The sequence below is a fragment of the Tiliqua scincoides genome, chromosome 1 (genome assembly GCF_035046505.1).
Source record: "Tiliqua scincoides isolate rTilSci1 chromosome 1, rTilSci1.hap2, whole genome shotgun sequence".
NCBI lineage: Eukaryota > Metazoa > Chordata > Lepidosauria > Squamata > Scincidae > Tiliqua > Tiliqua scincoides.
Window position 1 is genome coordinate 89,199,760 of NC_089821.1, and position 27,679 is coordinate 89,227,438.

The window sequence follows — 27,679 nt, forward strand, 5'->3', positions numbered from 1 at the left end:
GCTTGCTAGCCTGACTGTTCCAGTGCAAGGTAGGATTGTGCTATGAATGAAATAGCCTTCCCAAACTAGCACAACCTTTGCTACTGAGATTGTGTATGCAATGGTTGTGTGACTGTCATGGGTACCTATTGCACAGCAACTGTGGGCACAATCCTAACTAACTTTCCAGCACTGACAGAAGGGCAATGCAGCTCTGAGGTAAGGGAACAAACATTCCCTTACCTTGAGGAGGCCTCTGTGACTGCCCCCCCCCCCAATGCAGGATGTAGCACATGCCCCATAGGCACAGCTATGTCGGAGCTGGAAAGTTGGTTAGGATTTGGGCCTTTGTGGCACTTATAATAAGAGTCACAATTCCCCACAGTTATATGTACACAAATGTCAGTCTTGTTTTAAATGAAGGTTTTATTTATTTGTTGGTATTTGTTTTATTTATTTGCAGACTGTTTCCCTACTATGGTTGCCAGATTACAATCTGTGTTGTTCTGTCACTTTAAAACTGCAGAGAAAGTGGGAGTCACAGCAGCCCATGGCATCTCTCTCCTACTGCTTCACTAGTTCTTCCATCCATCCCCACTTCTACCTGTTCAAGTGGTCAAGTCTCAAAGTGTGCCACTCAGCAGATAGGGGATAGGAGCACTCAAAAGCACCAGAGAAGGAATGGGTGGGAGATGTCAGAAGAGTATCTCCTACTGAACTGAAAGCGTTAAAGGGAAACAAGAAATTTGCTGATTGCATCCCACAGCCCTATTTTTCAAAGTTGCAAAGGCTGATGCTTTTACTAAAGAAATAACTTGCTATTTACATTTCCTGCTTTCTCTCTCTCTCTCACCCCTCCCTCTTTTTCTCTAGTTTAATCTTATTCCAGGGATGCAGAATTTGCCCTAGAGGAAAACAGAGCTATATTACAATTCTTAATTCTCATTGCCCCCAAATAATGTTTGCCTGCACAGTATAGCAGGTGTATGAAAACACATTTTTAAGGTAATTTTAATAATATTTATGTATGGAAAGCCTGATAACTAAAAGACTCCTTAATATGTTATCAGTAGTGCCAAGGGAGTAGAGTGACCAGATGTCCTCTTTTTCTAGGACATGTGAGTGGGCCCCTGCAGCCTTCTTGTAATTAATAAACTATACGTAATAAATTATATGTAATATAGCATTACATTTAATAATATGTAATATAGTGTTTGTATTAACCACATTAAAGCAATATACAAGCATTTTTAGCTTTTATTTTGTAATGTCCTCTATTTTTCTTAGCTGTCCTACATTTTGGGGTGCCTTGTTCTCTTTTGCGGGTATGACATCTGGTCACCCTGCATGGCAGCCACTTTTAAGCAGGTTATCCCACAGTGCAGTTGTAACTTTTGAATGCTCAAATGGGCAAGACAACCCATATGAGTCCTTACCACACCATCACTATTCTTGCCATCCTGGAACTCTGACAAAGTGACTATATTATGATAAGAACTTGTACATCTGGCCCTGTCCTAAAGTAAATTGCAGAATAAACCTACGCAAAAGTGGCTTCTATAATGCCTCTGAAACAATCAGAGGGAGCATAATATAAAGGAAATTGTTGAAATCATCTGGTTGTACTTTTCTGTAGATGCCATTTTGCAAGAATAATACTAGGGGCTCAATCCAGCCCCTTAACTTGGGCATGCACAAGTCCCTTGCACCGGCCCAGGAGGGTCACAAACATGCTCTAAGGCACATTTGCGCCTCCTCAGGAGGAACAGCCGGCCTGCGGAGGCTGATGGAAGCCTCCGCGCCAGCTTCCTCCAAGTGCCTTATGTCAGCATGGCTGCACCAACGCAAGGAGCACAGGTAGGCAGGGGGAGGTGGGAGGGAGGCATTCCTGGGCAGGGGGAGGGTGGGCAGTGGGCGGCCCTGGGGGTGGGCGGCGCTGGGATCTGGCAGTTATGCCTGATCCCAAACCCCATTCCCGGGGAGATCGGCTTCAAGCTGTTCTGCTCTCCTCAGACTTGTGCCACCTCTAGAGGTGGCGCAAGTCCAAGGAGACCCATAGGGGCCAGTGGTCCTTACCCGGAGATAAGGGGAAATGTTTCCCCTTGCCTCTGGTTGAGCCGCTTATGGCCCCTATCCTGCGCTGGATACAACGCAGGCCTCTCGGTGTAGATAGTTTTTATTGTGGCCCTGTTAACTGCTGACAGCAAAACAATAATGACAGAGCAAGAAGTCACTACTATTTTTGTTTTATTTCCATAAATGCAGATCCTATTCAATACTGTGCTTTGGACCTTCTGATTAATGAAGAGGAACTAATAAGATCAGCAGCAACATAAAATTACCAAAACTGAATGGTAGATTCAACTCAAGCCATGAAAGGACAGTTGAGAGTTAGCACTGAGAACTGTAACAAGAGTTCCCATAGATCTTAGTCTTTAAACTCTCCAGGTGTTCTAGTTTATAAATAAAAACTGTACACAAAGGCAACATTCCACTGTTTCAACCAGGTTTGTAAAGCAGAACTTTGTCCTCCATGACATAGACATAAGAAGAAATGGAATATAATTTGTTCAAATACATTACTGCTGCATCTGAAAATTCTAGATATAAACATTTTAAGCACTGTGAGCTTTCAATCTACTCAGGGCCTCAGGTCAACTCAGAGAGAGAGAGAGAGAGAGAGAGAGGGACACAAAGGCAGCAGTCATTATGGGCAAGATTTTTTTTGCATTTGGAAACTGGGACAGCTGAAATGGTCCTAACTATCTGCAGCCGGTCCCACAGAGCATGCAAAGGCCTACCAACCCTATTAATTTCCTGACACCTGACCCAATGATATTTGCAGCACAGCTACCCAAATGGTAGTAATAATTCCAGATAAAAGCCCTTTATTAAACCACTTATAAAGACATGGGGAAGCTAACATACAGGCCTTGAGACAGTATCTGAAAATTTAAGCTATTTTTATACAGAGGCTCTTTCTCATCTAACAAGCCACCAGTTAGTATGGCTTGTTTTTAAAAGGCTTTTTAAAAAAAAAAAAAAAAAAACACTTTACCCTGGCAGAGCTCATTTTGATGCTAAAGTGGTGGCTGGCCAACAGATGGTCATATCCACAAAGAGTATGACAAAAGCAAAATTGCCTGTCACTGACGTATAATGCTGTCTGGCTTCTAGCACTGACCAAGATTTGTTCCTTTATGAGAAATTTGGAGTAGACTCCAAAACAAATAGTAGCCCCAGATGGCAAAGTCATATCCGGTCAGTTTATCCTCCTGGGCAGGAGGTCTGGTCTAGAGGGTAGAGCCTCCATTTGCCTGAAGATTAACATCCACAAGGTCGCCAGTTCGAGGCCACCGGCACCGTGCGACCTTGAAGCAGCTGGCAAGCTGCAGCTGAGCTGTTCCATCTGCTCGGAGCGTGGGAGGATGGAGGCCAGAATGTTAAACCAGATCGGAGTGTAACACCTTGAATGTGGTGGTTCTTGAAAGAGAGAACCTTCTTTCAATTTGTAAAAATCCCTGCGTGGATTTAATAAGCCTGCCTATGTAAATCGCCTTGAATAAAGTCTTGAATAAAGACCAAGAAAGGCAGTATATAATACTGTATATTATTATTATTATTATTTATCCATTCTTCCCCCTCCCCACCCTGTTCTGCTCACACTATTGCTGGCCCCCCATGCCAACTTACTGACCCCAGTATTTCTTTGTGGGTGGCTGTTGTGCAGTTGTTGATGCTAGCTGTTTCCAGCAGTGGCTCAATTGCACGTGACAGCACATCACAGTTAGGGACATTGCAAAGGTTGCTGCCCCACCAGAATGTGAACTCTGATGGTGCAGCAGCCTGATAGGACTGGGCCCAAACAGTTGTAAACAGACTTCTCTATATTCATACTGGAGTGCTGCTTTTACCCAGGATTAATGCTTGGCCAGCCATGAAGCTTGAGTTTAAAGGGACTTTTTTTTCCTTTGGGTTTCTCTTCCCCCATCCCTCCCCTAAAAAGCTATACTCAGCACTGTTTTGCCCATAGAACAATAACTGGGACATTGTGACACATTTGCTCATAAGCACATTTTAATCCGATTAACTAAAAGGATCTTCTGACTGAGGAATGGCCTCACCAACTTGAGACAAATGTCATCAGGAGTTAATTATAATCTTGCAGGTGCAACATCAAAAAATAATCCTGTTAAGAAGGGACAGGCACGTCTATCTTACCCTTTCTGAGGAAGTTCAAACTAAATTAAGAGATAGGCAGATTTGGGGAGAAAGGATTAATATGTTAATACTATTGTTAGAACTAAATTCGTATTGGCTAAGGCATTTGCCTCACATATAAAATTCCTATGATTGCCTTGAAATGAAAATTCTAAATTGTCCTCCTGCTTCAATTCATCTTTGGGGCATAAATAAGTCCTGTGGTGCTGTGTTATAGTGCCTTCACTTTTATCTGTCTCCATCAGAGATCTTACTATTCAGCAAAAGCACCAGCAATGATAACAAGTGTCCCATTGAACAAATCATTTTATTTTCTCTCTTTCCCTGTAGTCTGGGAGCTCTCTCTCTCTCTCATGCTTCACCTGTCCTTTACATCTTCCTTCACAGAATCTGATCCCAAGTTGCACAACAGTACATTCCTCTTTAAATCTCTGTGCCTCAAATCCCAAGTACAACTTTGCCCCACCACCACCCAGGTGAATTTTTGATTTCTGACCTACCCTATTAAGCAAACAATCTGTGTATTAATTACACCTACCCTAGTAAGCAAACTGTGTATTTCCGTGTATTTCCAATCTGTGTATATCCATGTATTTTCAACCTGTGTATTTCCAATCCGGGTGTGTTTCCATGTATTTTTCCCCAGCAGCTAACTGCAATTACATCTCCATGGCAAGTCTGGCTAGTCTATCATCTCTCTCCTCCTTTTAATGCAAACTGAGACTTCCCTAAGGGACCACCAACCTCTTCACACTGCTTTGCCTCCATGGTGAACAGGCTCATCTACCTAATGTTTAGCTTCTCCCACCCCTTTCAAACTCCCTCTATCCAAATAAAAGCAAGGGTTTCTATTGATTCCATCTATTCCACTCTCTTCAGGCTCCCTGTCCTGTCCCCCTCCTTTGACAGAAAGAGCTGGTCAATTTCAGCCACAGTGTGCCATCCTATTCCTCCTTCAGAACTACCTCTTTGCTTTCCTCTTCTTGTTTATCGATCACATTCTCTGCTTTTCCCAAAGCAACAGAATAAAATCTCCTCTTTCCCCCTCCCTTCTTCTGAATCAAACCAAATCACTACTTATTTCCTTTCTTTCTGTTTGTTCCCATTTCCTCCCTCTCCCATACTGTGTCTTTTTCTCAAGCTCTTCACTAGAACTACCTAATTAATTACAAGTGTCTTACCTCACAGCCTAACTTTACTAATGGGTTTCCATTAAACAGTGACATCCACTAATTTTGTTCAATATTGCAACTTTGGTGACATTTATTGTGTAGTGTTATTTTTCTTCCCCCTTTTTGCTTGAATTCATTATGCTATCCTGGCCTGCTTTAGCCCTCTTTGTATACATCCCTCAAGAGAATGTATACAATAGAATTTACTCTGGGCTCCTACTCTTCTTTTTAATCCTTGTATTACTAGTGCAAATGAATTGGATGCATCATAATCAATGATTAAAAGATCCCAGAACATATGTGTCTGGCATGTTCATGTAACTGCAGTACACATGTCACTAAAGGAAGTGATGTTTATATAGCCTTAAAGAGTCTTGTGCCACAAAACAAGACTTGAGTGCTGTTTTGGGAGGTTAGCAGAAGACTAACATGAGTATCCCTCAGGAAGTTCAATTTACTCTCATTGGTTGAATGATAAGGATCATTAACTGGATTCATCAGTCCTGCAAACACAGAAATCATTCTGACCATATCAATTGCTATGGCCAACTACTACCTTATACATTTTAATCAAAATTTATGGGTCTTCAAAGCATGTGTGTGTTTGTGCATGCGCAAATGAGTGAAGCACTGGGCTATTACCTTTCTTTCTGTGCAGCATCTTTTGATCTGCAGAACCTTCCTCTGCAGAAGTAGTCTGTCATCATCTAAACATGAATTAAAACATTCCCCAGCTCCACATTTTGTCCTGCAACTCCCCAAGACATTGTATTTCCTGTGCAGTCACTGACAAGATAGAAAGTGCCCTAGATAAATAACTCCCCCCCCCCCCAAAAAAAGAACAAACTTGAAAAATCTCATCTTTGATGGGGTAGAAGAAAAGTCAGTTGGTAAGGGCTGTAACTCTGTTCTACAGCATATGCTTGCATGGAGAAGGACCTAGGTTCAATCCTTGGCATCTCTAGACAGGTTTGAGAAATACTCATCTAAAATACCATGGAGAACTGCTATCCAGCACTGCAGACCTTACAAAGCTACAATTGCCAATGCTCAGATTCGGTATGAGGCAGCTTCCTATGTAACCATAGTTTCCCAGAATCCTATAGTTCCGATATTCCATTAACAGCATGATTTCTCTGCAGAACTCCTTATTATCATACAGCTGACAACTTCATTGTATCACGTGCAAAACACTTGCATAACATTGTTTCAAGCTACGTACATTCCAACTTCCACACAGACTTATGGAACTGAACCAGTATGTACATAGGGAACTTATGCCCAAATCCTATGCAGCCACAGGACAGAGAGCACAGGGGTGTTGGCACAATGTCCATCAGATACTATGCACTGGCATAGTGAAGAGGCTGTTTGAAGGAGGTCAGAGGTGCTGTGCTTAGGTGATTGTTCCAGATGCTGCATTGCTACTTATGGGGCCCCTCTGATCTATGCCAGTTCTGTTTCTGGCATAGCACTTCTTAGCTGTTGGGTGCGTGTCCGTCTTGGGAAGAAGGCTTGGGATCCATCATCTGCTGACTCCACCTCATCCTGCCTCTGTCCCACTCCTCTCTCCTCTCTGTTGTAGCCTCTCTGCTGCACTGGCTGCTGGTCTGCACTTCATTAATGGTGGCACCCGGCTGTCTAGCCGTATCTGTGGGTTGGTATCTGTGAAGTGTGCATTGGTGGAGGGGATTCTATGCCGGTGGGAATATCTTTGCATTGGTATATGTGTGGTATGCTACCATTTCCCATGGTTAGGTCTGGGCCTTTAATGTAATCTTTTTGACCCGCTTGCTTCTGTATGTTGAAACAAAAGAAGCCCCTGATATGCATTCCAAAGTGAGAAGTGGAATTTTGAAAGGATGCTCTGTTCCTTCAGGTTACCAGAAGGGAAGTTCCTCCAAATCACATTACAAAGACAGTAATGGTGTTCAACGTTTTTGTACTATGTGAAGCACAGAGTCTGATGTGTAGCACAACAAGCAAACAAATGAGATCCAAAGGACAAATTCTGTAAGCGTAGGCCAAAAAAAGTAGATTCCTTAACTGGTCAAAAATCTTCAGTAGAAATTAAACTTGATAGATCGCCACAGCATCTCAATATTAAAACAAAAGTAAGGAAAAAAGTTGCAATAAAGTTGCTGAAACTTACCTGCTGGTTGGGCTCTCTTATGATACACATGTATCTCCCAGGCATTTTCAAGTCTAATTAACAATTGTGTATCTGTGCCATTGAACCTGTTTATTTGTATGATGCTGAAGTTATCTAAATTCGTTGCATACAAATAGTTTTCGAATACAGTTAACCCATAAAGATGTCTAACCTGAAGGGGAGAAAATATATAATTATCTGATTTTATCAGAATTTGTTCTAATCAAATGGTAATGCAAGGCTACACAGAGAAATGAATAATGGGAGTCATATTTAGAAAGTCAATATTTGTTAATGAAAAACTCATTAAAACTCAAACAACAAATTGATTCTGCTTTCTTTTCACATGCACAATATAATTTTGTTTTAAATTCTCAAAAGAATCAGAGGGAGCTTTAGGTAAATAAGAACATATGAAATGCCTCATGGATCAAACCAAGCATGATAAGTTCTCTCCAATGGTGAGCGATATTAAATACTTTTGGGAAAAGCTACTTTTGAGCTCATGCCAATGTTCATCAGAAGTAGGCAAAAGCAGGCAAAAGCAAGATTGATATTTATTCCAGGGGGAGATATGAGATCTCCTTGGGATACATATGTGTGAATCATACGGAGATCCATCCATCTACAGCAGAGGTGTCCAAATATTTTGGAAAGAGGGCCACATCATCTCTCTGACACTGTGTCGGGGGCTAGGAAAAAAAAGAATTAACTTACATCTAAAATTTGAATAAATTTTCATAAATTTACATAAATGAATATATTAGAGATGGAACATATAAATGAATGAAGGTTTTGCAATAGCTCAAGGCCACTAAAAGGCCTTGCACAAAGCATGGCTGGACTTTTCTTTGCTGCCACTGCTGCAACACAGATGTGAAATAGCAGGCAGTGGAGGGAGCCCTCGTCCCACAGCTCACGTGAGCGGGTAAACAGTCACCCTCACGCGGAGAGCAGTTGCATTGGGCCAGCACAGGCTCCAGCAAGTCTCCAGAGGGCCAGAGACTCATTGGAGACTGGGGGCGCCCCGCAGGCTGGATTGGGAGTCCCCAAGGGCCACAAGTGGCCCCTGGGCTGGGGTTTGGGCACCCCTGATCTACAGTTACAACATTACATTGGAAACATACATCATGTGTATAGAAAGGCTTCCAGTCCAGTGAGATCTACAAAGATCAAGAGATCCCAGTACAGAATCCGGCCACAAGTCCAGCCACATCATATGAGGGTAGCCTTCCTAATGCAGTTGATGTCACACGTTTGAATGCATGTTCCCAATACAAAAAAACACAAAAGATTCCCTACAATTAGAAATCTAGCACTTAAGAGAGAAAGGTTAAAAGCTCATTTTCTTCATGATACATGCTAGTTTTCTACATGCAGAAAGAGTTTTAAATGGGTATTTGACACAGCCCAAGCCTATCCCCTGTCAATCCATAGCATGCTGCCATGCCAATGGAGCATGTGCTGCATGCTATGGTGGGGAACAACGATGACCAGATGGCCAGTGAGTGGTTAATTTAAAAAGTGTTTACTTACCTCCCAGCAGGTCAACTGGTCACTGCTGGATGTCTTCAGACTCACGCCAGTTATTATGCTGGCACAAGTTGAAGAGAGGAATGAGGCAGGTCCAGGATAGGAAAGAATCCAGGGTGTACAACTGCCACCAAGATCCTCCCCCTCCCACCTTCAAACCACCCCCAGTTCTTCTCCACTCCCCACTCCACTCCTTTCCCAAACCACTCACAGCCCATCCCCACTGCCACCTTACCTGCTCCAATGTGACCTGAGTGGGCTATTGGCAGGGGCACAGAATTTCTGGATGGGACAGTTGTGGGAACGATGGCGGATCAGGCACGGGGAGTGGGTTTTGGTGGCGGCAGCATCTGCCAGATCTTAACTTACCCCTTCCCAGACCTGACCTGCCTTTGTAAGTCAACACGGACTGGTGCCAGCTGTACAGCTGGTGCAGGTCTGAATTTACCTATGGTAGTGCTGGGGCTTACCCTGGGGCAAGGGAACAAATGTCCCTTTATCCTGAGGAGGCCTCAACATGCTGAAACTCCCCCGCGGGATACAATGGATGCAGCGTTGGCGCCGTTGCATCGCCACATGGGAGTTAGTTAGGATTGAGCTGTAAGATTGCAAATGTGTTCTATTACTCACTGGTTCAGTGAGTCTGTGACACTCATGGCTTTCAGTCAGCCCGCAGTCAGTTCAGCTTAGATCAGCTTTTCACACACTTCCACAAATGTTCAAAAAGCAAGCTGAAATGTAGTATCTAGTAGCATTAGACACACAGGTAACTCACTGTGGGGTGAACAGGTTGGCAACCTTCAGTCTTGAAAGACTATGGTATAAGCGTACAGCACCCGGTATTCCCAGGCGGTCTCCCATCCAAGTACTAACCAGGCCTTACCCTGCTTAGCTTCCGAGATCAGACGAGATCGGGCATGTGCAGGGTAACAGTTACTGGGGTGAACAGACTGATAGGAAAAAAGAGCTGACACACTGCAGACAAAAAGTTCCTCCAAATGAAGACAAATACCAAATGCCTGTTATATCTGGGTGTTACAGGCCTGTTGGGAATGTGGATCTGTCAGCCAGCTCACAGACAACAGATGAGCTTCAGAATATGTGCTCACCTGCAGAATTAGTTCACACCATGAACCATATCCTTTGAAAGTGCTCTGAGCAGCAAAGTGACATGGGGTCCTGGAGCTGAAAAGCCAGTTGGTTCTTTCACACACCTGGGCTGCATATTATGCACCTTCCCCTTTTCACGTTGGAATAATTCTATTTTCTATAGTTTATGAAATGGTCTTTCATGACTTTTATCTGTATCTGTGGCAACCAGGGCTTTTTGTAAGTCCTTACTGAATTTGGAATTCATCCGACAGACATCTTTCGCATGCCAGCAGAACAACTCAGAAACATGCTGAATTTTTAGTTTGTCGTGGCAGCAGGTATCCAGTTTCTTTCTATACATTGCCACAGGTGTTGACTATGATTTCTGAAACCAAATTCCTGAAAAGTTATTCAGTGAGTGAATTCATCGCTATTAAGAATGGCTAAAGGTTATTAATATTTACATATATATGAAGATGCTGTAAGTAAACAAAGTACTTACTTGTCGGCCTTCGATGATTGTATGCCTGTTGTGTCCTTGATAGTCCACGACTCCTACAGAGTCCAAATAGACATCCACCCAGTACACATATTTACTGACCAGGTCTAGTGCGAGGGCAGCTGGCTGCTCTATTTTAGACACTACTATCCTTGTTCTGTTTGTCCCATCCATGTCACATCGTTCAACTTTAGCAACATTCCCATAGTCTGTAAAGAAGAGTTTTCTGTGGAAAGAAAACAAGACACTCTATAAAAATATGCAATTTTGACTGCAAAGACACAAAGGGAGGTTCTCATTCTGCCTCTAATATAAATCCATCTCTAAAAGGAAGTTTCTCATTCTGATGTATGTATTTAGAGATGTTAAACTCCAAAGAGGTAGCAAGATTGGGGCAAGAAAAGCAAAACACTTGGGAACCCTGTGTCTACACGACAATAAATATCTTACAGCCCAATCCTATTATGAAGTTACAACAGTGGAACTTGTGCTCCACCATTGTAAATGGTACAGTGCAGTTGTAAATAGCGCACTGCTGACAAGGGTGAAGGAAATGCCAGAGGAAATTACTGGCAGCTGTCTGTGCATGCCAACAGCCCACTCAGGCCACACTAGAGCAGGTAAGGGGGCAGGTTGTGGGAAGGTAGGTTTGGAGAAGATTCAGGAAGGAGAGGGAAGAGGGCAGGGAACAGGCTGGAGGGAATGGATCTTGGAGGCAAAAGCACATGCTGGATCTTATCGTCCGTTTTTCCAACCTGCCTGACCCCTTCCTCTCTTAGGACTTATGATGGCAAAATAGCTGGTGTGGATTCAAGGAGACCCATAGATGATCAGGTGGCCTACTGGTAGGTAAGTCAAAAAAGTTCCTATGCTGGCCATCTGATCACCCTCTTCCATAGATTCAAGGAGACCCACAGATGATCAGGTGGCCTACTGGTAGGTAAGTCAAAAAGTTCCTTTGCTGGCCATCTGATCACCCTCTTCCATAGCATGGAGTGTGACCTCCATTGGCGCAGCTGCATGCTATGGTGTGCAGGTGACAGAATTGGGCTTAGTCTTTAAGGTGCCACAAAAAGCTTCATTTCAAAATGTTAGTAGATCATAAACGTAAGCTGCTAGTAACTCATAATGAATGTAAAGAAATAGTTAACTAAAGATTATGCAAACAATTGTGCATTTGCAACAGGATTCCCCTCATTTAGATTTGTTTATTTTTAATATTGAGAAATACATATCTCAAATTCATGCATTTCATTTGTATTCCATCATTTCCCATCTAAGAGCTTCACTGCAGTGCACCTGAGGTAATGAACTTTCTCCTCAGAACTGTGAATATGTTAAAATGAGAGATAAACTGTGGCGTTATAGTGTTCAGTACCTGTGAATGCTGAATGCATGTACATGTACGTGTGTATGGAGGGGGGAATAACGCTTAAGAGCATAATGTTCAAGTATTTGAATAAATGTACATAGTGCATAGGCCAGCTGGCCACCCCCAACCTCTATTACACGTGTTCAGTATCCATGGAACAACTGAACAGAAGGCCACAAAGTCTGTGTCTTACCAATACCTGGATTTAAACCCACCCACACACAAACTTTAAACAAAGGCCAACACAGTAGCAGTAGAAGTAAAAAATTAATGAGTAAAGAGAATAGGCGCATAGACCTGAGATACAGAAATATCTTTTCAGCTAAATACATAGGAAGAGAAAGAGATCTGCAGTCATTCTGGATGTAAATTGGTAATGCTTTTCTCTGATATCAAAAATACATTCAGAATGAAAAGGTAGTCGGGGAGGAGAGATAAGTTTATGTATTCACTTGTTTTGAAAACATTAGTACCTGCATTTCTTACTCAAAGGCATCCCAAGGTGTCTTACAATAAAATTAAAGTTAAAAAATCAAATGAAACATGTATTGAGGGCAACATTAACAATACCAAAATCCAAATGAACTGTTCCAACTGAATATCCATGCCACCACAGCAGAAATCATACCCTCCTAAACTCTTAAAAATCCAAGCTTTTACAAGTCTCCTGAAGGTAGATAGGAGCCAAATAAGGTAGGGGACAGCAGGATCCCCATGCATTCAATAGTTTTCAATAGTACAGAGCAAGACAACCTTAGAAGTAATTAAGCAGCTCGAAAAGTAAATGTGAGCTATTGACAAATAATGCATGCAGAAGTAAAGCAGAGTTCACGACTATCCCGGCTCTTCAAAAGCAAAACATTTCACAGAAGGCAAACTATTGACACATCAGTCTTATCTGTTTTGAAAGGGGGGGGGGGAAATGCTAAGCCCTGAAGAAGCTCTAGCACATTTATCTCTCCATAGATTTGACTCACTGATTCATTCAGTGCAAGACTAACAGGAATCTATCAAACGCACTTCCAGTGCTTCTAAGCTTGATATTTGATTAGCAACCACTATGTTTAGTAAACACAAATCAATTTCAATTAACCTGACAATATTTTAACAAGATTGCTTTCTCATGGGACTAAATTACATTTGTAGACCATCTTGCCATGACTTTAACACTATAAAGAATAATCGGATTTCTAGCAACAGAATGTTCTAATATTACTGTGAAAATTAATGAGATAATTCTTAGAAAAGGGTTGTGTAGTGGCATTGGAACAGAAAGCATAAGTTGACGGTTATTAGTATGTGTGTGCACAAGTATTTTTAAATATAGCAGCGAACAGCATCGAGTTACCATTAAGCACTACAGTGGTTCCCAAACTGTGCGCCTGCGGCCCGCCAGTGGGTTATGATGATCCAATTTTTGGTGGTTTGCGAAACAGGGTAGATTAGACTATGTGCATCAAGGTTTAAACAAGCTGCTACTTGTGGAGGCAGGACTGATGCCCAATCAGCACTGTAGCCACAAAGGCTGGTAAAGTGAAACTTTTCTTTTAGGTGGGTCCTGATGCTAAAATGTTTGGGAACTATTGCTAGCAAATGTCAGAGCCACTTTAGCAAAGTGGCTAAGATGGATACTGAAAAGTGACTGAAAACTGGAAGTTGGTCGCAATCTTTATTTTTAGATTTTTCCGAGACTTGGGGAGCCCTGTGGAAGCTTCCACGGGGCTCCCTGCACCCCCCAGGAGACTGCTGCTGCTAGTGGTGAATAAAACAAAGCCCCTGTTGTCCCTGGCAGTGGTGTGATCATGAGGATCACATCTCTGCATTCCCACTTCCCTTGCAGAGGAGGGGGAAAGACTACAATGCGATCCCCAGGATTGCGCTTCTGCCGGAGGTTGGAGTTGGGTTTTCAACATACCTGCAGCCAGCGCTGCAGTCCTGGGGGATCTGGGAGACTCCACAAGGCTCCCCAAGACTCTGTAAGTCTATAAAAGAAAAAAAAAAAGGCACTTCCGGTTTTGTCTCCAAAACCAGAAGTCCTGTGGAGGGCTACCCAGACCCCTCCAGGACTGCAGCATTGGGTGCAGATAAGTTGAAAACCCCCCTCCTGCCCCTGACCACAGCATGATGCTGGGGATCACATTGCTGCCTTCCCCTCCCCCCAATCCCTTAAACGGGCAGGGACAAGGGCTTCCCTGGCTGGTGCATCACAACCTATCAGTTTGGGAACCACTGGTCTAAATACACATGCAACTATGAAAGCGAAACTTAATTTTCGCAATTCCATACAACAATAATTCATGCATTAAGACACAGAAAGAAAACTAACAGCCCAATGCACGAGGGCAACAGCACTGTCTCAACCATGCTGCCCTGGCAAAGTGGTGGCCAAGCAAAGGCAGGTGTCTTTGGAACGCCAGTGTGGGTGAGCACTGGGCCTTTGCACCACTCAGAGAGGCTCTGGGAGCTGACTGTGTTAAGTTCACTGCCAAGGGCAACTGTTACCCTGCACATGCCTGATCTCGTCTGATCTCGGAAGCTAAGCAGGGTCAGGCCTGGTTAGTACTTGGATGGGAGACCGCTTGGGAATACTGGGTGCTGTAGGCTTATACCATAGTCTTTCGAGACTGAAGGTTGCCAACCAAGGGCATCGAGGCATTCCAGGGTGGGGGAGGGCAGGAAGGGGGTGAAGACATTTCTTTTTAGACAAGCCTTCTGAGTTCTTGGCCTTTTTAACTGTTTAACATTTTTGACATCTCTTAACACCTTTTAACATCCGTTTACAGGCTTGGGGACTTTTATAAACTGCTGCTGTTTGCTCTTTTACACATTTTTGTCTGATCGTTTTTTTAAAGATGTTTGCTATGAACGTGTTTTTATCTTGTTTTTAAATCATGTTTTTAATTGTGTTCTTTTTAATTATTGTTGTAAGCCACCTTGGGTTCCTTCGGGGAGAAAGGCAGGGTATAAATGAAGTAAGTAAGTAAACAAACAAACAGGGTGGGGGAGTGTGGTGCAGGGGCAGTCCTCCCACTCTCCAATGCTCTAGTGCAGCACTCCCTTCCACATTTCTTCTTCCTCCTTTTCCACCTCTTCCTTCTCAATTTAGGAAGCGTAAGGAGAAATAGGAGCAGTAGAGGCAAGTAGGCATACAGAGCTATGTGACCCCACCAATCTGCAGTCTGAGGCGTCCACCTCACTTCGCCTTATAGATAGGCCAACCCTTTCTGTACCAATCCCTTAAGGCAGTAGTGTCCAAACTTTTTCAACTGGTGGCTCCTTTGACCCACTGGGCCATTGGCTATGGCTACAATCCTATACATAAGTTGTTCCCAAACTGTGGTTTCATGGCCCACCAGTGGGTCATTACCCAATTTTTGGTGAGTCATGAAACTGACAAGGCAGATTAGGCTATGTGCATCAAGCGTTAAATAACCTCCTACTTGTGGGGAGCACTGCTGCCCAATCACCATTATACTCAGTCTTGATTGGCTGGTAAAGTGAAACTTTTTTTTTTTTTGGTGCATCCCAATGCTAAAACGTTTGGGAAACACTTTTATACATTGTGTAGGGTGGCTGGTTTTTCACAAGGTTTCCACAGCTCCCCGACTGGTTTCTGCAGCTCCCCGGGAGCCACACCTCACATTTTGGGAATCACTGACTTACAGCTTCTTTGTCCATTTCATTTTATATCACCACATGTTGCTATCTAACTGTTATACTTTTTCCAAAATTGCATTCAGAATGTAACTTTTGGGGGTGAGGAGTGGTGTGGTACAAATCAATGGCTTGCATAAACTGCTCACTTTGTAGTAATAGTATCCATTTGGGGAGATTTTAAGTGACTAAAATATTACATCTGATCCACAACTTCTAAACTGAACAGAATTAACACGAGAGCCAAATCATCCAAAAAAATCCTTCAAACCGCAAGCTGTACAAAAGCTACAGAATAAGTTTAGCAGACATTTTCCCCATCTGAGGTATCACAGATGGCTGTTTCTGCTCTGGTTATGGTGAGTGGCCATGAAGTTGCAAATTGCTCAAAACAAATCTGGTCTATTACTGAGCTAATTATAATTGTCACTTTATGTATTTAGCTCTTCTCAACTCAGTAAACCAATGAAACATGACCTGGGTAGGGAGGACACCAAAACACGCAATTTAGTTCTTAGAAAGTTCATATGCAACATATCTATCCATCAAATGCAGTAAGGGAAGATTACAAAAATCAGGAATAAAAGTATACAGACATTAACTAAAAACACACTCTTTGACAATTAAAAAAAAGTTACTAAAAAAAAAACTGTTCATGTTTACTGAGGAGCCAAAATACAAACTATCTTCTTACCTACAGTTAGCAAAGACCACAATCAATAAATCTTCTGAAGAACTGCATCATTCATTAACTACTTTTGTTTGCTCATTCAACCACCTTCATTATCACTAACAAAGGTCACAACTTCTTGTTATATGTTTTATGAAGCCTGAATGAAAATCAATGTAACGGAAATCTGATTAGTACCAACAAGTTCCTTTCATACCTTGATAAACTGTGAACCTGACTGTGCAATTTTGGGCATATGTACTGAGGAGTACACCCCACTATCTTCAAGAGTGCTTGCTAGGGATGGGAAAACCAAGTGCGGCATGACTCTAGTTGAGTCAAAAGTCACCAGCCCCCTGTGACTCGACTTGAAAACAAGTCATAATGGGGGTGCTTTCTGAGTCGCCAAGTCACCCTTTTGTGACTCTAAAGGACTTGAGAAGTTGCCCTCCCTTTAAAAAGCCTTTCATGGAAAAAATGGGGCTGCTGAGGGCTGTACGTGTGTTGGAGTTCTCTTTGAACAATCCCCTGCTGACCCCGCCCATCTGTAAACAGGGCAGGAGGGACTGCGTGAGAGCTGGGACAAAAGGGGCAAGAGGGAGACGGGTCATGCGCAGCAGCTGTAAGGCTTACCAGGACGACCTGATCCTTTGCAGCTCTACTTAGAAGTAGTCCCACTGTAGTCAGTCTTTCAATGAGGCTTCCTCCTTCCAAGTAGCAATGGAGCCAAAAGGAGCCATAGATTTGGAGAGCATGATTGCTATGAACCGCCTCCTCCATCCCCACTTCACTGTCTCCTTCCCCTCCCTAGGCTTCTCCAGTCAATCGTAAGGCAAGAACCCCCTTGGTCCTCCTCCTGCCCCACCTCAGCCAAAGAAAATATCAGAACACCCATCCTTTGTCCAATGATCATTGGTTTCCCTGACTCGAATGTTTTTCCAAGTCTTCCACGTGCACAACTCATGAGTCCACGAGTCAGTGAAAAATGTGCATTTTCGTGACTTGAGTCCAAGTCACCAGACTTGAGTTCCCTTCGCTGGAGCTTGCACCCCAGTAAAAATGTACAGGATTGCAGCTTGAGGCTATGGGTTCCCAAACTTGAACAAAGTTGCCTGTCATGCTTTTTTTACTTATACTTAGTGCGACATGCTTGTATACACATGTATATGGCAATGGGTGCCTGCCGGGGAGCCAATATTGTGATATTTGAACTGGGCAGATGGCTAGAGGCCTCAGGTCCCATAGGCCTCAAGGAAGGCCACAATTTTGGTCAGCCAATCATCCCCCCCCCCCCAAACAAACACCAAACTGGCTGGCTGGTTTCAGAGCAATGTTGCTTTTCTTTCATGTCTTCTAAAATTTCATACGCAGCTGCATCTTGAACAAAAGCCACATCCTGGAAAGTTTTAGCAATGTCAAACAAGGATCCCCAACCCAAGCTTTCCTCACCAATGCCATGGCTAAATCCAATCAAGGAGTCTGTGTTAACTGAGGTACTGAACTCCAGAGAAGATCAAGAATTCATGCTTCAACAAGACCCATGCTTTCCTATGGGCACTTAAGGGGTAACAAGACAGATCAGACACCTTGTGTCTTTCAATCTCCATCCTCCTGCTGTGCTGTTGGTGTTGTTTATGGACTCACTGGTGCTGTGTAAAGCATCCCTTTCCCTCTGCTACCCAAGGACCACTGTGCCAGCCAACACCAAGGACAGATGTCAGAACACTCAACCTTACTTCTTTCCCACTTGTTCCCCCCCCCCCTTAGTGCCATTAGCAGTGGTGAGGGGTTTAAAAAGTTCTACACACAGCAAACAGATTTCCATTAAGCATTACCACGACCAAAGAAAGAACTGCAGCCATTGTTACATAAAAGCAGAAACAATAAAACAGGAAGTCAAGGAAAAGGTCAATCCGATGTAGGAAGAAAAGAATCAAACACGCTTTTAAACTAGCAACAAACTACGCCTACTGGTAGAAGCCAGCATTTCCATACTTGCTCTCTATAGTATACACTGAGAGGTTCTGTTAACATGCTGTCTCTTCCTACAAGCACAGCCAAGAACAGACTTTGCTTCTTTGCCTTGTTTCCCTCCTTGGCACTAACAATGGCTATTGCCTAGGTAGTAGCCAGGTTTATTTTCAAGCACATTGCACTTTTTGCCCTGCTTTGAACCTGGAGATTGCTTAGTCTTGGAAACCTAGCCCTGCAATTACTGCAGGGCTTCAAATTAAAATCAGAGGAAATTGATATGTAACGGGGGTAGTTGGCAAGCCTGGCCACTGATCCACAAAGCCCCCTCTATGTTTCATGTGTGCAGTCAAATTCACAACACTGTAACAGCCCAATCCTGTCCTAAAGATATGCCAGCCTATCACCACCAGTGAAACAACAACAGCCTTGCCAGTGCAGAAGGCTGCCTGATGACACCTGTGCCATGGATGTTGGCACAACTCTGGTTAAACACTGCACCAATGTAGCTCAGATGTTAACTCAGACACTGGCGCAACTCAGCCAGAGGAGAGGCTAAATCAGGGAGGACATTGAGGCATGTTGTGGAAAGAGGAGCTGATGTACACCCTTCAGACAACAAGCATGCCCCCGATACCGGAAAATGACTTCACACCAACAGAGCTGTTGTAGGTAAGAGTAATCCCATAAGAAACAACAAAGAAGGAAAATACAGCAGGAAATTTCAAAATGCTATCCATTGACCCACCCACTTCCTATGATGGGGAAAGGATACAGACTACATCTGAGAACCAACCAAAAACCACCAACCCCAGTACTAAAGCTCCTGCCAGAGAGTTTATAGTTCATATGAGAAAATGCCTGCCATGGGGTTATACTCCTCCGGTTTCTCCAAGGAGAACTTTGGTGATGGGAACCATGGTGAAAGAGCTCTTGGTGCCCAAAGGGAGCACTTTGCATAAACAACTTCTTGTCCCTCACATGTATGGCAAGATATTTTGTTAACTCTTGTCTTCTCAGAATTCTTATTGCAGGTATTCTGCTCCAGGAGAGCTCTACATGCAAACATTCAACTGGGACTTCTATTTTACCCACAATGCGCACCCACACAGGCAAGCAATGGGGGGTAGGGAAAACATAAGAACATAAGAACATAAGAACAGCCCCACTGGATCAGGCCATAGGCCCATCTAGTCCAGCTTCCTGTATCTCACAGCGGCCCACCAAATGCCCCAGGGAGCACACCAGATAACAAGATACCTCATCCTGGTGCCCTCCCCTACATCTGGCATTCTGACTTAACCCATTCCTAAAATCAGGAGGTTGCGCATACTCATCATGGCTTGTACCCCATAATGGATTTTTCCTCCAGAAACTCGTCCAATCCCCTTTTAAAGGCGTCTAGGCTAGACGCCAGCACCACATCCTGTGGCAAGGAGTTCCACAGACCGACCACGCGCTGAGTAAAGAAATATTTTCTTTTGTCTGTCCTAACCCGCCCAACACTCAATTTTAGTGGATGTCCCCTGGTTCTGGTATTATGTGAGAGTGTAAAGAGCATCTCCCTATCCACTCTGTCCATCCCCTGCATAATTTTGTATGTCTCAATCATGTCCCCCCTCAAGCGTCTCTTTTCTAGGCTGAAGAGGCCCAAACGCCGTAGCCTTTCCTCATAAGGAAGGTGCCCCAGCCCCGTAATCAGCTTAGTCACTCTCTTTTGCACCTTTTCCATTTCCACTATGTCTTTTTTGAGATGCGGCGACCAGAACTGGATACAATACTCCAGGTGTGGCCTTACCATCGATTTGTACAACGGCATTATAATACTAGCCATTTTGTTCTCAATACCCTTCCTAATGATCCCAAGCATAGAATTGGCCTTTGTCACTGCCACCGCACATTGGGTCGACACTTTCATCGACCTGTCCACCACCACCCCAAGATCTCTCTCCTGATCTGTCACAGACAGCTCAGAACCCATCAGCCTATATCTAAAGTTTTGATTTTTTGCCCCAATGTGCATGACTTTACACTTACTGACATTGAAGCGCATCTGCCATTTTGCTGCCCATTCTGCCAGTCTGGAGAGATCCTTCTGGAGCTCCTCACAATCACTTCTGGTCTTCACCACTCGGAAAAGTTTGGTGTCGTCTGCAAACTTAGCCACTTCACTGCTCAACCCTGTCTCCAGGTAATTTATGAAGAGGTTGAAAAGCACCGGTCCCAGGACAGATCCTTGGGGCACACCGCTTTTCACCTCTCTCCATTGTGAAAATTGCCCATTGACACCCACTCTCTGCTTCCTGGCCTCCAACCAGTTCTCAATCCACGAGAGGACCTGTCCTCTAATTCCCTGACTGTGGAGTTTTTTCAGTAGCCTTTGGTGAGGGACCGTGTCAAACGCCTTCTGAAAGTCCAGATATATAATGTCCACGGGTTCTCCCGCATCCACATGCCTGTTGACCTTTTCAAAGAATTCTATAAGGTTCGTGAGGCAAGACTTACCCTTACAGAAGCCATGCTGACTCTCCCTCAGCAAGGCCTGTTCGTCTATGTGTTTTGAGATCCTATCTTTGATGAGGCATTCCACCATCTTACCCGGTATGGATGTTAGGCTGACCGGCCTATAGTTTCCCGGGTCCCCCCTCTTTCCCTTTTTAAAAATAGGCGTGACATTTGCTATCCTCCAATCTTCTGGTACCGTGGCCGTTTTGAGGGACAAGTTGCATACCTTAGTCAAGAGATCTGCAACTTCATTCTTCAATTCCTTAATAACCCTTGGGTGGATGCCATCAGGGCCCGGTGACTTATTGATCTTTAATTTATCAATGAGGTCTGAAACATCTTCTCTTTTAACCTCTATCTGACTTAACTCCTCGGTTAGGAGGGGCTGTTCAGGCAGCGGTATCTGCCCGAGGTCTTCTGCCGTGAAGAAAGATGCAAAGAACTCATTTAATTTCTCTGCCATCTCTAAGTCTCCTTTTATCTCCCCTTTCCCTCCCTCACCATCCAGAGGGCCAACCGCTTCTCTGGCGGGTTTCCTGCTTCTAACATATTTGAAGAAGCTTTTATTGTTCCCCTTAATGTTGCTGGCCATGCGTTCCTCATAGTCTCGCTTGGCCTCCCATATCACCTTCTTACATTTCTTTTGCCACAGTTTATGTTCCTTTTTATTCTCCTCATTAGGGCAAGACTTCCATTTACGGAAGGAAGCTTCCTTGCCCTTCACAGCCTCTCTAACTTGGCTGGTTAGCCATGCGGGCACTCTCCTGGATTTAGTGGAACCCTTCTTTCTTTGCGGTATACACCTCTGCTGGGCCTCTATTACTGTTGTTTTAAGCAGCCTCCATGCACTCTGGAGAGATTGGACTCTTTTTACCCTCCCTTTCAACCTCCTTCTAACCAGCCTCCTCATTTGAGGGAAGTCCGCCCGTCGGAAGTCAAGGGTTTTTGTTAGAGATTTGCCTGGTATTCTTCCCCCAACGTGCACGTCAAAACGGATCGCAGCATGATCACTGTTCCCCAATGGCTCAGTAACGTTTACATCTCTAACCAGGTCCTGCGTAACGCACAAAATTAAATCCAGAGTCACCTGTCCTCTGGTGGGCTCCGTGACTAGCTGATCTAAGCCACAGTCATTTAACATGTCAAGAAATCCGGTTTCCTTATCGTGACCAGAACACAAATTGACCCAGTCAATATGAGGATAATTGAAGTCCCCCATGATTACAACCCTGTCCGTCCTTGTCACCTCCCTGATCTGTTTCCTCATTTCAAGGTCCCCATCAGATTTCTGGTCTGGAGGACGATAGCACACCCCCAGTATTACATCGCTGCACAAGCCTGGTAATTTAACCCACAGAGATTCTACGGTGGAGTCGGACCCACCTTCAATCTCTACTTTGCTGGATTCTATCCCTTCCTTAACATAAAGGGCCACCCCACCTCCAACACGCCCCTGCCTGTCCCTCCTGTAGAGTTTATAGCCCGGGATTGCGGTATCCCACTGATTCTCCGCATTCCACCAGGTTTCCGTTATGCCCACTATGTCAATATTTTCCCTTGTCACCAGACATTCCAGTTCTCCCACCTTTGCTCGTAGACTTCGGGCATTCGCATAAAAGCATTTATACACGGAATGCCCCAGGATGGGTTGCTTATTCGCTCCTTTGTCCCCGCATCCTCTCATTGTGCCAAACCGTCTATCACATCCCATCACCCTACCTTTCCCAATTTCTTCTCCTACCCTGCCTTTGTCTTGTTATTCTCTAACCTCCCCATCCTCATCCCATAGGGATGAGGAGTCCCGAACCGGATGCCCCTCGGCTCCTGTCGGCCTTCCCCCAGGGATCAGTTTAAAAGCTGCTCTGCCACCTTTTTTTGCTGCAATGTATTGATGCTGTATCTCCCTCTCATGTAACTGTGACTCCATTCCAACCCTTCAAGATTGTCTCTGCTATCAGCTGTATTGCTAACCATCTCTTATTTGTGCAACAGCTAAGAAAAGGAAATGTACATTCCCTTTTGGGGAACGCTAGGGACTCCAACCATTGCTACTGCCGGCCAAAGACTCTTCAGAACCCCTTTTGTTTTTCAGAACTGCACCATTACTACATGGGACTATTTTAATTTGAGCATTACATATTCCATGTAATTCCCTGCATGCCTTGAAGAACGCTTAGCATCCAAGACATTTCTCCATCAAGAAAGATAAGGAGCAGAACTAACCAACAACAGACTGCTTCAAGATCAGGAGTTGGCAACTAATAGCCAGTGGGCCAGATCTAGCCTCCCGCCCAAAGTCATCCAGCCTGTGTGGAGCAAAGTTTCACAAGTGAAGTCTCCTGCACAATTTGCTGCTAGTTCCTATGCCAAAAGCCTGCACAGCAGTTGTGGACCTATCATAAGGTCCAATGGGGCAGAAGCCCCAGGCATGAGGCACCAGGACCATACAGGGTCATATCTTCCGGTTTTTTAGAAGCACAGTTTAAAGCACCGGGGAACCTCACAGAGGTTTCCCTGACATGTTCCTGGGTTGCGCGAGGCTCCATGAGCCTCAGGTGAGTGGGGGTGCAGATTTCTGTGCGGGGGGGAGTAGCAATAGCCTGAGGGGGTCGCCATTGCAGACCTTTGCCCCTGGCATGGGGCTGGGGAGGTCCGCTGCTTCTGGACAGGCAGCTTGCCATTCCCTGTCCAGCATGTGGCAAATTGGGAGGGAAACAATCATTTCTGGGAGAACTCAGTAACCCGGATGTTCAGCGATGACCTGATGACATCATTGTCAAACATCTGGCCCTGTTGCCCAAAAACGTTGCCAATCCCTGTTCAGGATGTTTCTCCCTTGGCTGGTTCTGCCAGCTGCAATGTGGCATAATGGTTTGTTCAAATCAAAATATGATTGGCTGACTGCTGGAAATAAGTTTTAGCAAGAGAGGGGTTTGTTTTTTGGGGGGAGCACACACTTAAGACCGAAGTATGAGCTGTGTGATATATGTTCTTGTTTGAAAAGGATTCGCTAAACTTTGCAACTGCTTGCTCTATATGCAGAATGCTTGGGAAAGGAGCTATTTTCTCTTGTTCTCCATACCATTTTAAGCAAGTACATTTTTTCTCTATTTGTGATTAAAGTGAGAACTTTATTGTAAAGAGATAAACCTCAAAAGTAATAAAAGAGCAACAACAGTTCAAAGACATTGCTGTTATGGCAGCACTCCAAGTGGAAGAAAAAATGTTCTGACTGCAGAGATGGTTTGTGAGTGCCATGCTCAGAGACACCAGCAGGCAAAGACACCAAGCAATATCGAATCAGCTACTATTTAATATGCATGTTTTCACTGAAATGAAAATTACAGGAAACTCTAGGATCAGGAATGTGCCAATCCTATCTAATGGCCCCTACTGATGCAGCTGTACCATTGGAGCACATGCTCCAGTGTCCATGGGGGGATCAGTACTCCTCCAACAAAGGGAACATTTGTTCCCTTGCCTGGGGATAAACCTCTACTGCCCAAATGGGTTTATGCAGACTTGCACCAGCAATTGCCTGCCCCTGGCTCTGACTTAGGGCCCAATTCCAGTCTTTGCATGCCGGCTCACCACTGTCGCAAACGTGCTATAAGGTACGTTTGCGGGTCGTAGCACTGGTTCTTCCAGTGCTAGCCCAGTACTGGCAGGGGCTGGGTTAGCACCGGTGGAGCACCAGAGCTCTGTTGCTCAGTGGTTGCACAGACCGCCGAGCAACAGAGAGGTAGGTGGGGCATGGGGTGAGGTGGGGAGGAGGCATTCTGGGGGAGGCATTCCAGGGCTGGCCGCTCAACACAGAGGCGCTTCATTCTACGCTGACCTTTGTAGAATCAAGTAGACCCATTACAAGGCTACTTGCTTTACCCGGGGGAAGGGGACAAAAGTCCCCTTCTCCCAGGGAGGAGGTGGCGGTTGCTTGGAGCATGCAGGATGCAGCAGCAGCCATTTTCAGCACCGCTGCAGCCCCGCGCACCGGGCAGCTCAAAACTGAGCTGTGACTGTGCCAGGGCTGTTCCTGGTTCTGCGTGCAACGGAGATCCTGGCAGCAATCTATGGCATGCCACCTTTGCGACAGCCATAAAACACACTGCACCACCCTGAACACAAAGCAGACGCCCAATAAGATTCGGCCAGGTGTTTGTGACCATGATCCTACTTCACTACCTCCAGCTTTTTCCACCCTCAATATGGATATAATTGTCTGTGTCTGCATCTGCAGTAATCACTATTCCACTGGCACAGATAACAACTGAAATAAACAAATTACATTGACACTTGTTGTGGAGCGGATGCTAGAGGCTAAAGGCTCTCTCTAAATGCAAACAAAATGGCAGCCTAGTATTATTTCACTATAATAACGAAATCCATTTTTAATCCCTCTGCAATAAAGAGGCTAATGATAGTATACAATCCCGACATATTGCTGCTTTTTTAGAAACAATCAGATTTGTTCTTGCTTAATCTGTTACTCAGTCTAAATATACTGTAATGGAATACCATTTATACTTAAGCAGTGTAATTAGCCTGAGGGTTGTTGATGCAGTACAGCCGCATTCTCATCAGATTCTTTAAGTTCTGAATGAAAAGAGGGGAAGATATGGTCATTGATGCATTTTTTATTTATTTTATCAGGATATTTTTAGGCCACCTTTCCATCCCTGAAGAGTTTCAAAAGCAATTCACATTTCAAAAGCACGGCAGGTGGTGGTGGCAATGGAAGCTCCTGACCTGCTGGCTTTTCTTCTTCTATTCCTTCTTATAAAGGCAGGTGGTGGTTCTCCTGTCCCCACCATGTGCTATTTTCAATTGGGAGAAGAAAAAGCTTCCACTGGGTGCCAACTGATATATTTTAAACTAAGGATAGTGAGTACATGGGAAGTGTTTAGGATCAAAACCGTGACAGTGGCAATGTACTGAAGCTCCCCCCCATCCCCATCACAGTCTTGCTTTGATTTATGATTAGGATTTTGATTTTGATTTATGATATTGTATTACTTTTAAAGCACAAATGAAAATCCCCCAGCGGACCATACTGCGTGATCAGGAACATGTCTAGTTTGACCCTTAACTGGTCCTAATAATGACATCCCTTGAAATTCTTTCTAATGAACCAACATGGCTTCCTGAAATGACTGAGCACATTTACTGTGCACTTTGATTAGAGTCAAGAATAGCCCGACTGGATCAGGCCACAGGCCCATCTAGCCCAGCTTCCTATATCTCAGAGTGGCCAACCAAATGCCCCAGGGAGCACACAAGACAACAAAAAAACCTGCATCCTGGCGCCCTCTCTTGCATCTGGCATTCTGATATAGCCCATGTCTAAAATCAGCGGCTGCACATACACGTCATGGCTTGTAACCAGTGATGGATTTTTCTTCCAGAAATTTGTCCAATCTGCTTTTAAAGGCATCTAGGCCAGATGTCATCACTATATCCTGTGGCAAGGAGTTCCACAGATAACTGCACTCTGAGTAAAAAAATATTTCCTTTTGTCTGTTCTAACTCTCCCAGTACTCAATTTTAGTGGATGTCCCCTGGTTCTGGTGTTGTGTGAGAGGATAAAGAGCATCTCTCTATCCACTCTATCCTTCCCATGCATAATTTTGGATGTTTCAATCATGTCCCCCCTCAGTCAAAAGTGCCCAGTAAAGTGCCCTTTTCCAGGCTGAAGAGGCCCAAACACTGTAGCCTTTCCTCATAAGGAATGCGCCCCAGCCCAGTAATCATCTTAGTCGCTCTCTTTTGCACCTTTTCCATTTCCACTATGTCCTTTTTGAGATGTGGTGACCAGAACTGGATGCAGTACTCCAGGTGTGGCCTTACTATTGATTTGTACAACAATATTATAATATTAGCCATTTTATTCTCAATACCTTTTCTAATGATCCCAAGCATAGAATTGGCCTTCTTTACCGCTGCTGCACATTGGGTTGACACTTTCATCGACCTGTCCACCACCACCCCAAGATCCCTCTCCTGATCTGTCACAGACAGCTCAGAACCCATTAACCTATATGTGAAGTTTTGATTTTTTGCCCCAATGTGCATGCCTTTACACTTACTGACATTGAAACGCATCTGCCATTTTGCTGCCCATTCTGCCAGTCTGGGGAGATTCTTCTGGAGCTCCTCACAGTTGCTTCTGGTCTTCAGCACTCGGAAAAGTTTGGTGTCATCTGCAAACTTAGCCACCTCGCTGCTCAACCTGTCTCCAGGTCATTTATGAACAGGTTGAAAAGCACTGGTCCCAGGACAGTGCCTGGTTCCTTGGGGCACACTGCTTTTCACCTCTCTCCATTGCAAAAATTGTCCATTGACACCCACTCTTTGTTTCCTGTTCTTCAACCAGTTCCCAATCCATGAGAGAACCTGTCCTCTAATTCCCTGACTGTGGAGTTTTCTCAGTAGCCTTTGGTGAGGGACAGTGTCAAACACCTTCTGAAAGTCCAGATATATGATATCCACAAGTTCTCCCACATCACATGCCTGCTGAACTTTTCAAAGAATTCTAAAAGGTTCGTGAGGCAAGACTTGCCCTTACAGAAGCCATGCTCATTCTCCCTCAGCAAGTCTTGTTCATCTATGTGTTTTGAGATTCTATCTTTGATGAGGCATTCCACCATCTTACCCGGTATAGATGTTAGGCTGACCAGCCTATAGTTTCCTGGGTCCCCCCTCCTTCCCTTTTTAAAAATCGGTGTGACATTTGCTATCCTCCAAACCTCTGGCACTGTGGCCGTTTTGAGGGACAAATCGCATATTTTAGTCAAGAGATCAGCAACTTCATCAGTTCCTTAGGGCCCGGTGACATTGATCTTTAATTAGGTCTGAAACATCT

At 44.3% G+C, this 27,679-nt stretch overlaps 1 protein-coding gene and 2 pseudogenes across 1 annotated transcript in view; 1 reads left to right on the plus strand and 2 right to left on the minus strand.

The window, feature by feature from the left end:
• LRP1B (LDL receptor related protein 1B) overlaps positions 1 to 27,679 on the minus strand; it is a 796,682-nt gene that overhangs the window by 349,771 nt on the left and 419,232 nt on the right. Inside the window, exons 8-9 of the mRNA XM_066621533.1 lie at positions 10,652 to 10,874; positions 7,525 to 7,696 (exon numbers count right to left, since the gene is read on the minus strand). Of these exons, the coding sequence (XP_066477630.1) occupies positions 7,525 to 7,696; positions 10,652 to 10,874 (395 nt within the window). The remainder of the gene's footprint in view (positions 1 to 7,524; positions 7,697 to 10,651; positions 10,875 to 27,679) is intronic.
• Positions 9,885 to 9,998, minus strand: LOC136638308 (5S ribosomal RNA; annotated as a pseudogene).
• LOC136637951 (5S ribosomal RNA) lies at positions 14,505 to 14,624 on the plus strand (annotated as a pseudogene).